This window comes from Morone saxatilis, unplaced genomic scaffold (genome assembly GCF_004916995.1).
Source record: "Morone saxatilis isolate NCDOM2014 unplaced genomic scaffold, NCSU_SB_2.0 Contig24, whole genome shotgun sequence".
Classification (NCBI taxonomy): Eukaryota; Metazoa; Chordata; class Actinopteri; family Moronidae; genus Morone; species Morone saxatilis.
In genome coordinates this window covers 26,284,575-26,297,328 of record NW_023339807.1, presented here as the reverse complement: position 1 = coordinate 26,297,328, position 12,754 = coordinate 26,284,575, and the positions used below count along the sequence as shown (strand labels likewise).

General features: G+C 38.0%; 2 protein-coding genes across 2 annotated transcripts in view; one reads left to right on the top strand and one right to left on the bottom strand.

The window, feature by feature from the left end:
- Positions 1–12,754, bottom strand: part of LOC118336472 — a 744,338-nt gene that overhangs the window by 360,851 nt on the left and 370,733 nt on the right. The window lies entirely within an intron of this gene.
- LOC118336459 lies at positions 4,159–12,477 on the top strand. Its single transcript, XM_035673117.1, has 11 exons — positions 4,159–4,617; positions 5,855–6,220; positions 7,203–7,565; positions 8,408–8,761; positions 8,845–8,862; positions 9,092–9,155; positions 9,242–9,285; positions 9,982–10,132; positions 10,259–10,372; positions 11,547–11,614; positions 12,262–12,477. The coding sequence occupies exons 1-11, from the start codon at positions 4,225–4,227 to the stop codon at positions 12,283–12,285; spliced, it is 1,959 nt and encodes a 652-aa protein (XP_035529010.1). The 5' UTR covers positions 4,159–4,224; the 3' UTR covers positions 12,286–12,477.

Below are 12,754 nucleotides of genomic sequence, written 5' to 3'. Positions count from 1 at the left end.
TGTACTTTCATAGGGGTTACACTAATATGTATCTTCCCAAGTAACAGCCAAGGACATTATTGAACATTTACCAATTCGTATAAACAAACGTATAAAAACAAATTATTTTCATTGTGAATTAGAAAATGGTCTGCCGGCCGTTATTGGGGGCCTTCTTCATGAAACATGTTGTGAATGTGGTTTTGACATCTGATATGAAGATTGAAGTGAACATTACCTTGTGAATCATGTTAAGCCTGTGTGGTATGTAGTGCAGACGTTGAGAACAAGAACAGAGTTAAAGATAAGGTTTTTCTAGTGAGGTTGATCCAGTTCACATGTGAAAAAAACAATATGTGTTTGTGAACCAACATTCAAAATAAAACCTAGAAATGAAATAGTGAGTGTCACCACATTCAGAACAAAGGAGATGTTTTTCTTTGCAGAAACAGGAAAGCATTTCTTAAAATGAATGAAAGTGGAATCGAAACAGATTTAGCAAATCAATCATGCCATACATACATACATACATGTGACTTAAACGAGGCTGAAGAGATGAAGAGATGAGATCTGTTTGGAGCGAAGAGGAGACTGCAACCTTCCTCACATCTCTATATGACTTATACACCATCAGCGAGAAGATTGGTTATTTATGTATAGTTATTCTTAATGTCTGCCACCGAGTCAGATTCAGGCAGTTTCCCCTTGAAATAAATAAAATGAGGCGGTGGAAATCCACAGGGGCCACCAGAAAACAAAATGAAATTTTCTTTTAGTATAGGATATAAAACATGTTAATTAGTGAGCTCTAAAGGTACTGATAGGTGCATATTGTTACCTTTGGACAGGGCCAGGCTAGCTGTCTATCCCTTGCTTCCAGTCTTTATGCTAAGCTAAGCTCACTGTCTCCTGGCTGTCATGTGGCTTCATATTTAACAGACAGACATGAGAGTGGTATGAATCTCATGACAAACTATTCCTTTAAAAAAGTTCCAGTGTGTAGGATTTTGTGGCCTCTAGCGTTAACGTTGCAGATTGCAACTAACTGAACACCACTTCGTCTGTATTTGACAACCTGGGATTGTGCTGTGTAAGAGAAACTACAGTGGTCGCGAAACTCACAAAAAACGGGACAAACATGGCGGTTCAACATAGCGGATTCCTCAAAAGGCAACCTGCAGTGGCTCATTCTAAGGTAACAAAAACCCAACGATTTATATTTTCAGGTGATCAAACACTACTGAAAACATACCTATGAATAATATATTTCATTTCATCTAACAGATCCTCCTAAATGTTACACACTGAACCTTTAATGCTTCTGGTACTTCAGCTGATATTGTGAAATTCCCAAACAAATTCCCATTTCATCAAATTGTTGCAACATAATTTAAATACAGCTGATCATTCTGGGGGAGAGTAGGAGGCTCTTCTCTGCTGGAGATGTGCTTTGTTAGAACAGCTGATTGAAAAGACTTTTTGTTAGTCTTGTATCTGAAAACTCTTTTACTTGGCATGACAGAAGAATATGATCTGAAATGACAGGAGAGTTAGTGTAATATATGGCAGGGAGAACAAAGCAGGCATGACAGTTGGCTGCTGCTTGTGACAATTATTCAAAACATGTGGCAAAATAAACTAATGCCAGCCAGTTGGAAAGGGAAATACACATCTGATACAGTCAGCAAACTGACTTTTACTTTCACCATTTGCTTTCATTCTTCCAGTTCTGTTTAACAGAAACCGTTTGAAGAAAAGTGCAGATTAATTTATGCAATTGTCACAAAATGTCTCGGATGGCACAGAGAGACGGTTCATAGACAGGGAGACATGGTGTGAGACGGTGAAGACAAGATAGCGTCTTAATCTGTTAAATACAAAATGTTGACAATAATCTGTTTTCTATCACTCATCATAGATAACCTGAAGCATCTTTCACTGCCAGGGAGATGATGAGAGATGAGATGATGAAGGCATATATTGTAATTTATTGTATCTGTAGCACTCCAATAGAATCCAGGATTCTGTGGCACGTTAACACCTTAATCTGTTTTCTTTACTGTTACAGAACAAAGTAACTGTGAGGGTGAGAAATCAAGACACACCTGCACACACCATCAGAAACCTGGAAACCCTTAATGGGGGATATGAATAATCAGTTCCATGTAAACGCCATATCCAGAATGTGTGCAAAAACAGGATAAGACTAAAAACCAGCATATTAGTGTGCATGTAAACGCACTCATTGAAGAGTTTTCTGATTTGATGCCATTTTTGACAGGAGGACATCATTTGTCTGTGCCTTTGAATCACTGTTAAACAATAGATCTGTTTTTGGATGAGAGAACGCTCTGGTTATAGTCTGGTAAATGTAGACATGTGGCTAAGGTTAGGTAACAATCGTAACATGGTTAAAAGAAACCAGACTGTTGGTTGGAAAAAGGAAACAAGCTTCAGTCTCCTTTTTTAAAGTCCATCCTCCCTGACCTTCTTCCTCAGTGGACTTTCTGCAACGACACCTGATTTTCTCCGGTGCTCCTGATGGAAAAGACTCAGAATTCCTTCAGCTGCTACATGCCACTGATTTTATGGTTATAAACTGTCAAACCATTACAGTAAAAGATTGTAAGGTTTAAGTAGTTAAAATACAGTTTCTGTAACAGTAACACACCCTCATATCTCATGGCAAAACATTTATTTGTACACAATTTTAAAGGAATTTATACAGAATAAAGTTTTTTATATATATATATTACAGACTGTAAACTGCCCAGAAAACCCCTGCAAAAACTTTTCTTACAGCATTCATATGGTATTTTCATATGGCAAGACTGTTTCTTTTAATAGTGAAAAATTGTATTATACGGTATAAATATTGAATAAAACTCCAACCTTAACCTTAAAATCAACAGTACTAATATTATTTTACCGTAATACTAGGACAACTTGCATAGTTAGCAGTGTTATATGTTCATTTATATGATGATTAAAAAAAAAACTAGTATAAAAATGTAATGTAAATGTAAAGACATACAAAATCCTTGTGTGTGCTTCATTTTTGCTATAAAGTCACAACCTAAGTTATCCTTTGGTTGACCCAGGAAAATGCTTTGTCAAAATGTGTGGACAATCTGGGGTCACAAAAGTTTTGTTACATATCCAACATGCATTTCTTTCACACAGATAAGAATGTGACATGTGTTCAGACAGGAGGCCTATATGTCTGCATCAGCTCAGGGGAGATCAGCAGACATCACCTATAATCTAACATACGTACAGATGGTTTTCACAAAAAATGTAAATAGCATGGGGCACCCAGATAGCTCACCTGGTAGAGCTGGTGCCCCATGTACAAAGGCTGAGTCCTTGCTGCAGCAACCATGGGTTTGAATCTGACCTGTGGCTCTTTGCTGCTTGTCATCCCCCCTCTCTCTACCTCTGTTTTCTTTATCTTCAGCTGTCCTTTCTAATAAAGGGGACAAGGCCATAAAAATGTGAACAAAAAATGTAAAGAACATTTTATAAACTTTATACACTTTTTTTTTGCCAATGAACCAACTGCCATTGAAAGGTCCAGTGTGTAATATTTAGGAGGATATATGTGCAGCAATGGAATATAATATTCATAGGTATGTTTTCATTATTGTATAATCGCCCTAGAATGAGCCGTTTTTATCTACAGAGAGAGTGGATCCTCTTCCACTAAGACCACCATGTTGAACTGCCATGTTTCTACATCTGTTCTTCCTCGTTACGGTAAAACAGCATCATGCCACATGGTGGGTGTGTGTTTCTGGAACTCCAGTCTTTATCAACAAGCTAGATAACTAGAAACACAGTTGTTGTTGAAAATCACAACACTTTATTCTCTCGATCCTAATGTTGAAATAGTTTCCATCCAGAAGACAGGTTTATTGTGCCAGCTTTTATGCAACAAGCCCCCAGGTTACACAGAATGCACACAATCATAACCAGATGTTGTGGTTATTACAAAGGTCTTGAGCCCTTGGATTGAATTTCTCAGAATAGGGCTGCTGCTCTGGGACCAGTTGGGCTCTCATTTTGTGTTGAGCATCCTATTGATATGTGACCTTACCAGTGGTCCTAAATCAGTGCCAGTTTTGTAGAAACTCCATTCGTGGACTCCTACTCCGCCTCCTCAGCAGAGCAGCAGAAACACACTGGTCTCAAACCTCCAAAAGCTAAGCTGCTGTTAAACAGCAGTTTGTGAGATTACTGAGAGTCATGAAGCATTTGGTCTTGGTGGTTTTAGGTTTGCTGCTGTCTTTTCAGCAGGCACATAGCAGGAGAGATGAGACAGCAAATTGCAAGCCAATAACGGCCAGCTTTTGTCAAGGTTTGGGATACACCACGACCCTCCATCCAAGTGGAGTTATAGGCTACAACCTGCAGCAAATTGGTCAGATGGTGGAGACTGCTTGTTCACCAAACATTGCTACACTTATGTGTCGTGTTGCTGTGCCTGAATGTACTGCGGAGGATGACAGCCGGCTGAAGCCATGCCAAGCTCTCTGCGAGAAGGTCAAGACAGACTGCGAGTCTGTCTTCAAAACAAGGCGGTTGTACTGGCCAACAAGGCTCCGATGTGACTCTTTACCAGAGTCTAACTGTGTGCAGGTTAGTATGAAATGAAGAGGATATCTTCTCTTTTTTTAATTCCTTTTGTATTTATTTTATAGATAGTTTAGAATTGAATGTGTGGCTTGTAACTAGTTTGACATTTTGGGAAATACATTGTATACATGGTGAGATTTAGATGAAAAAATGAATACTACAGTACAGGGGAGCCAGAGGGAGCTTGGCTCCTCTTAATAAGACATGAGCTCCCCTGAAAACATGATTTCGTTACATTTTGGCCATGCATTTTAATCTTTCTGTAGGCTATCTTCATTGTCATGGATCATGCATAATGTTGTAATGGCTAAGATTGATGTATGATTTATGTAGTGGGGTGATCTAATTCACTAAATACTGGCATGCATTGCAATCACCATTGAAGTGTAGTGGCACAATATAATACATTTCACTCATTGTAACTGTAAGATCAGAAAAAAGCTTTCTTAGTCCCACTCAGTCTGCGCACTGGATCGCCATTATTCATTTCTGTTTTGCAGTCAGCATCCTGTGAGTCAATCAGTCAAGCACCGCACCTTGTAAGAAAAAGTGAGCTCCATCGAAAGCCATGGTATAGTTCACTCTGTCCAAAAGCAACAAAATCTCTCTACCAGCACCTCTTAAGCACACAAATTAGGGTGATATGTCTTTGTTTAATTTTATTTAAATTGTTTTCAAGAACTAAAGCCCTTCCATATGTATTTGAAGTTTGATGGAGTGGCTGCAGGAAGTCACTAACCAGGCATGCCATTTGGTTGGTTAAACAAAACCATCTCGGAAGTCGTCCTTGTGTATTTTGTAAGGATTAAACATTCAGATATGAGATTTAAAAGTGCTAGCTGTTTCTTAGTCGTAATATTAAGCTACATCTAATCATCTTGTGGCTGCAGTTTCATATTTTATGTGAGTAGTGTCAATCTATATATCTAACTCGCAGCAAGAAAGCAAATTAGAGTACCTAAAATGTCGATACCATTTCTTTAAAGTGCCACCACCACAGTATGTGGGCTTACAGTTTGGATACATTTTTGTTGGAAGGTCACAGCACAGAGGCATCTGAAGTGGGCATCTACGCTAACCACAGGTCCACTTTGCCCAACCACAAGGTCCACTGTCCAATTAGAACACAAACAAATCACGGTTGAGGTTTTTTGGGTTAGGTACACTTGTGGTTGATGAAAACTAAAGAAGCTAGAATATTGTTTATTAAAACTACTGGTTTATGTTTCTGTTCACCCAGAGTCAGAGCAACCCTGTTGCTCCAACATCCCCTGCGTCATGTCAGACAATCACTGTTCCTCTCTGTAACGGCCTGCCTTACACCGAGACCATCCTGCCCAACATTCTAGGCCACAGAACTCAGGAGGAGGCAGGAACGGAAGTACACCAGTTTTCTCCACTTGTCAAAGTGCAGTGTTCCCCTCATCTGAAGTCTTTCTTGTGCTCCGTTTACACTCCGAAGTGTGTATCCGGAAAACCTCGACCTCCATGCAGAACGCTCTGTGAGCAGGCACGATCAGGCTGTGAATCACTTATGAACAAGTTCGGTTTCATGTGGCCAGAATCCCTCAGGTGTGACGCATTTACCACTGAATCCTGTGAACAGGTAAGTCTGGCCTTTTGACTTTAACATGAAGATGAACAGATGTTTATGTGTCATGATGTGTTAAGCCACAAGTACAGAGTTTTTTAATAATAATACAAGTTGCAAAGTGTCTTGCACATTGAAATAATTTAAAAGTTACAGTTACAGGCTACAGTTTCAGCACTTTTTCCCTCTGGCGATAACTTGACTGCGTCAGTTGGTTTCTTATGCAAAACCATCTGGGAAGTCATAGCTGGAAACTGTTTGGAAAATGGGAACCATCTTTCTATCACCATCTATCACAGGCAAACATCAACCAATTAAATCAACAAACCATATAATGTAGTCAAACTCTGACAGTCAAGAGAAGAGCAAAAACAGCCTTTCCATCAAGAAAAACCTTAATTTCCATTCTTTGCTCCTCTTTTAATGAATAAATATTCTCCAGTTCTTATTTAACTGATACTAGCAGCACCTATGCTAACCTCTTTAGCAGCCACCATTGTTGTTTTTGAGCAAATAGTTGAGAGTCACTTCTCAGACATTTCATCACACACACATAGCATTAAAACACACCTGTTGTATCTGACAGCACTCCCACATACTGACTGGTCCAGAACCACTGTACCACACACACAAACGCATAGATTGATGTGTGGCAAGATAGATTCTTGCATGATCTGGCCTCTCACGAGGTTGCTTTGACAAGTTCAGACAACACTTCATATGAACTTGAGCATTACCCAACCCATAGAGGTACTTACATTAAGGGTGCTTGGGTCAACCACCTATGGGTACTTGGGTTCCTCACATGCCCTTGTGTGACATTACACTAAACAAAAATTACTTGCAAGTGTGCCACAGACAAAACCTATGGCAGTTGTTAAATAAAAGGCACTTGGTCTCTATAAGCAAAAGGGGAAGGTGCATATGTGGTTGACGAAAACAGCAGCAAAAATACTTAGAGATAAGAATTCACTGATTTATGTTTCTGTTCTTTCAGGCTCAAGGCATCAGTTTTACTCAAACATCGCTTCCAACATGTCAGACAATCACTATCCCTTTCTGCAGAGACCTTTACACAGAGACCATCCTGCCAAACGTTCTAGGCCATAGAACTCAGGAGGAGGCAGGAACTGAAGTACGTCAGTTTTTTCCACTTGTAGAAATGGGGTGCTCCTCTCATCTGAAGCCTTTCTTGTGCTCCGTCTACATTCCTGAGTGTGTGTCCGGAAAACCTCGACCTCCATGCAGAACACTCTGTGAGCATTCAAGGTCTGGCTGTGAATCACTTATGAATAGATTCAGTTTCCGGTGGCCAGAATCCCTCAGGTGTGAAGCATTTACCACGGAATCCTGTGAACACGTAAGTCTGCTCTTTTTGACTCCAACATTGAGATGAACAGATGTTTACAAGTATGTTTATGTCTCAGAAGCCACTAGAGCCCTAGAGTTTTCAATAATTGTTGAAAGCATCTTGCACAAAGCAATAAAAACCATAAATAGCTAAAGAAAAATGGGCACACCAGAATGGCTTCTGAAACAGCAAATGGGACAAATTAAGACCAAATGTTTCACGGACCAGGCTGAAGACAATGGTTTTACTATTTTGGCTCCAACAATGTAAAACAAACAAGTGACAGATCAGTTAATCACTGCCAAAAACTCACAATAAACTGGCACTTTTATGACCTTTTTTAGAGTTTTTACTCTAATGAGTGACAATTCCCTGAAATGGATTTTTATGGTTCTGTATGGTCCATTAAAAGTGCTTGTTTTTGCCACTTACCAGCTTATTATAATTGTTAGACAACATTATGGAAAGGGAGAACTGAAATATTTTGTGTTAGCCTTCAACTTTCCTAACTAACGTTTATGCTCCCTAATGTCAACCTACTTACATGAACTAATAAAACTAAAACTTCCACATTAAAAGCCAGTCTGGCTCACAGGAAGTAGACTGTGGGTATAAGCCCAATATAATGCATTTATCATTAAGGTTGAAATGACTGCTAAACTGTTGTAAACACTCGTCTACTACAGGCCAACTGCTTTGAATCTGTCTAAGTGTTATTTTTGAGCCCACCCTTTTTGCAATGACGGTATTTTGCCAAAGTTGTCACCACAGTCAAAGGAAAACTCTACCACAGGTCATGCGAAGGCCAAATTAGACTTGGAGTGACAGTGTGGTCTTGTGTCTTGTTCCAGTATGGAGTGGGCAGCAGCGGGGGGGTCTGTGAGCCAATCACCATACCGGTCTGCCAGGGCCTGTCCTACAACCAGACGATCATGCCTAATCTCCTGGGACACACGAGTCAAAGAGACGCAGTAATGAAGATGTCCTTTTTCAACTCGCTCGTGCAAGCTGTGTGCTCTATCGACATTCGCCTCTTCGTGTGTATGGTGTATGCTCCCAAGTGTGTGGCAGGGGAAGTGCAGCGGCCCTGCAGGTCGTTCTGTGAGAGGGCCAAAAAGGGCTGTGAGAGTTTGATGACCGGTTTTGGCGTTTCTTGGCCAAATGAGCTGCGGTGTGACTCATTCCCAGAGGAAATGTGTATATCAGTAAGTAATGGATACTATGTTCATGAAAAAGTACTAGTAATAGTAATGGAAAGAATAATTTCTCACTTCTTTTTCTTTCACAGGAAGACAGCAGGCCAGACGTAAGTGCTTTTACTGTTAATTCTTTATTAAAATATTTTGTAACTGCCCAAGATATAACATGTATATTTTATATTTATTGATAAAAAAAACATACGTTTTGTATCCCTGCCAATATTCTATGGTAATTTCAGTGTTTTTCATTAGTTAGAGTCATCAAGTTATTGAATGTTGTGCAAAATGGGAAACTATCTTTATTCATCTAACTTTGTTTGTCCTTGTTTACAATAGATGCTGGATGCTGAAGGTCTTCTTGCTAAGTTGAATGCTGGTGGCTTATCTGTTCATGGCAAATGTCAGTTTATCTTCCACCAACTAGCACTATGTAATTATCTAAATTAGAAATGTCTACAGTAATTTTATTTATTCTTCCCAATATAGCCCTGAGTCTCAAGACAGCCCGCCTACTGTTGACTCTCATGGATGTATCCTTTACAGCTCACTGCTGTTTCTGTTATTCTGCTCAGTATTTCTATCCATATTCATCACATACTACTTGTCCCAGGATCAAGGATGTCTCAACAGGGGTAATACCAAACTTGTTCTGAATGCATTGGATGCTATATTTGATCATTGATTTTAACAATCATTTAATCATACTTTATTTGTATAGCAATTTTTTAAAACAAAATGTAACACAAAGTGACACACACAATAAAACAGATAAAAAAATGCATAAATAGATAGACAAATAAATGAATGAAAATCAATTAAATGCCAGATGAAAAATTTAGGTCTGGCTGTTCCAGAGACGTGTGGCATAGTAATAAAAGCATGCCTTGTTCTGGGATAATTAAAAAAACGTTACCAGAAGACCTGAGGGTTCTAGAGAGTTCATAAGCTCAAAACAAATATGATAAATACGTAGAACTAAGATCATTAAAAGCTTCACAAACCAATAAAAGGATCTTAAACTCAATTCTAGATAGATTTCAGTCGTCTGTAGACACGGTAATGTAAAGCTGCGTGTCATCTTCAAAGCTATGGAAATTTAAGCTGTGTCTCTTGACGATGTCGGAGCATGTAAAAGTTAAAAAAGGTAAGACCCAAATAGGAACCATTATGCAAAAAGTTATGGAGCTTTGTGTTTTCGGTTCATCTTCTTTAACCAGCACTTTCAGGCTGACAAGACTGGAGACCTGAACGTGGTGGAGGTCTTCAATGTGGAGCACTATGTGGCCATTGCCAGGAGGGAGTATGTGGAGAGCTACGAGAGGAGGAATCCACCCTCCGTCACTCAAACCCAAATGAAGAAGACTCTGTCCGCCCGGGGTAATACATTGTGTCTGTTATAAACAACATACTGATTTAAGAAAATATTAACTGACTGAGAAGCAAGTCAATTAATTTAATCTTATTTGCGGATTGCTTTTCAAACGTGATTGTTTCTATGTGCAGTACCCGATTTAGATGAGGAAACCTTCAGAAGTCTGTGGCGTGAATACAGCTCTAAAGGTGGGATCGACTATGATGAGTTTGTGGTGGTCCTGACAAAACTTCAGATCCTCAGAGGTAATGGAAACCACATTTATTTTCTATGTACTTATTCTTAATGCCCACCACTGGGTTGGATTCACCTTGAAATCCGACGAAATGGGGCGATAAAAATACTACAGCTTTTAGCCACAGGGGCCACCTGAATCAACACAAAATACAAACAAGGTAGGTAGGCTACTTTATACTCTTCTACAGTTTAGAGGATCATATCATATATTTGACGCCACTACATATATGTATTGGACAACAAATAAATTAGGATAATATCATATGTGATTGGGTGGGAGAAACTCACAAGTAATATATATTTATAAATATATATAAAAATACATTAAAATTAGCTCCACCTTTACTATCTGCAATAATCCAATAATATAATTTATAGTGTTCTCAAATGGGTCATTGTGCAATATGAGTAATTTTACTTGTGGTACTTTGAATCTATTTTGATGCTTATTAGCTTGTTCTGGTAGTGGAGTATTTATACACTGTAGTATTGTTACTTTTACTTGATTACCAACAAGGAAGTCAGTTTGTGTTGATTCTGGCGGCCCCCGACGACAAAATAGGTAGCGTTTTCCCCGCCTTGTTTTGCCTGATTTTGAGGGTAATCCAAATGAATCCGACCCGGTGGCAGCCATTAAAAATAATAATATAGAAATAGTAGCTGATGGTTTTCTTTAATAAAACTCTTTGTGGTATGTTTAAGTGAAAATTCTTAACTGTACTAAACTGCATAAAAGATGCTATATAAATAAAGATTGATTGATTGTAATAATATTAATGAAACAGGAGACTCCCTGTTTATTATTGTTTTTGGTAGAAATGTATTTAATTTCATTCCATAATAAATTCCATTATAATAATATACATTTTAGTATCAATAAACTCCCTAATAAATCAACAATATAATAATAACAGCCGTATAATTTTTTGTTTTTAATAGCAGCATAAAAGGAACTATATCAAACGTTTATTCTACAACCCTGTGTTGTAAATCACAATAAAAATAACCTTGAATCATTAATAAGTTACCACACACTCAGTGGCTTAAGTATTTGCAGATGCAAATGCAGATTATAAAATTTAATTTCAATTTAGTTTTATTTATATAGCGCCAAATCACAGAACAGAAGTTATCTGAGGAATTCAGTTAGTGCAGGTGTTAAATATTTGCTTCCTGTCTTAGATCGTTTCCAGGCTCATCTGCTGCGATTGCCATGTGACTGCGAAGTCGCCAGCTTCTCTTTCAAACAGGTGAGTTTAAATCTTTGGTTAATAGTTATGTGATTAGTACTTATTAATGTAAAATACATGTAAGAGCAATATGATACAATCTAGTGTAACATCAGAATACAGCAGAATAATATGTAATATGATTAAGTGACATAATACAGTAGAAAATTTAATAAAGTATAATACAACATTTAATTCACTCACTCAGTAATCTTCACCCAAGATGATTTAACACAGAACAAAGGACAAAATACAGAGAATAAACTGTGCAGCAGCAGCAAAGAAATACCAAATGAACAGTTTATATACATTTAATAATTAAGGAACGTCTTCCACCTCTGTAGTTGAAAAAAACATTAAAATATTAAATATTGAAAAAAATGAATCATCCGAGTTAGTTTCTTGGGTTGGAAGTGAGGAGTTTAATCATATCTCAATAGTTGAAATAGTGAAGGAGAAACTCAGCTTTCTGTAGCAGTTCTTCTGGAAAATGTCCAGCGCTTTGAGGCGTTTGATGCTGTTAAAATGCTGACATCTGCTGGCCAGCCCTTGATATTGCATTAACAACACATATTTTGTCCCATTATAAAGGAAATGAGTTAGTTATTTCTAGTGCTGCATGTAAACGGTTCATTGTTTTATAACACTCTTTTATTCTCTCTTGTCAGTTCATGAAATCCGCCATAATCTGAGGATCCAACAGGAGCTGAGTGGAGGAAGATTGTTCACTTCAAACACTGAAAATAAGCTGTTGTGAGTCTGAGCTATTTCTTTTCTGAATTTTGTATGATGAAGAATGTTCTTTACTCTCAGATTATAAACAAATTTGTCATTTTGTAAAATTGTTAATTACATTAAAAATACTCAGCTGCAGTAATCATTAAGCCTTCTCTACTTATTTCAATTTCTTTGGTGAAAAATCAGAGGAGATAACATGTGAACATGATGGTGGATTTAAAATAACAACAACCAGATGATGTATTGTATTTGTGTTTTTATTACGTGCATGAATGCAGTTCAATGAAGCACAGGGTAAAACTTCAATCAAACTCCATGTAACATAGGATTAAAGTTATGGTAAATAGTGTTGCTACTGATTTAAGTGCACATACTGTATATCCATTCACTCTATTCACACAGTGGATCTGACATCATTTATAT

Excerpts from the sequence above, each read along its gene's own strand:
- LOC118336459 (XM_035673117.1), top strand. The coding sequence starts at position 4,225 with ATGAAGCATTTGGTCTTGGTGGTTTTAGGTTTGCTGCTGTCTTTTCAG. Across the intron at positions 9,156-9,241 it reads CTTATCTGTTCATGGCAAAT|CCCTGAGTCTCAAGACAGCC; the intron begins GTCAGTTTATCT and ends TTCCCAATATAG. Across the intron at positions 9,286-9,981 it reads TACTGTTGACTCTCATGGAT|GCTGACAAGACTGGAGACCT; the intron begins GTATCCTTTACA and ends CAGCACTTTCAG.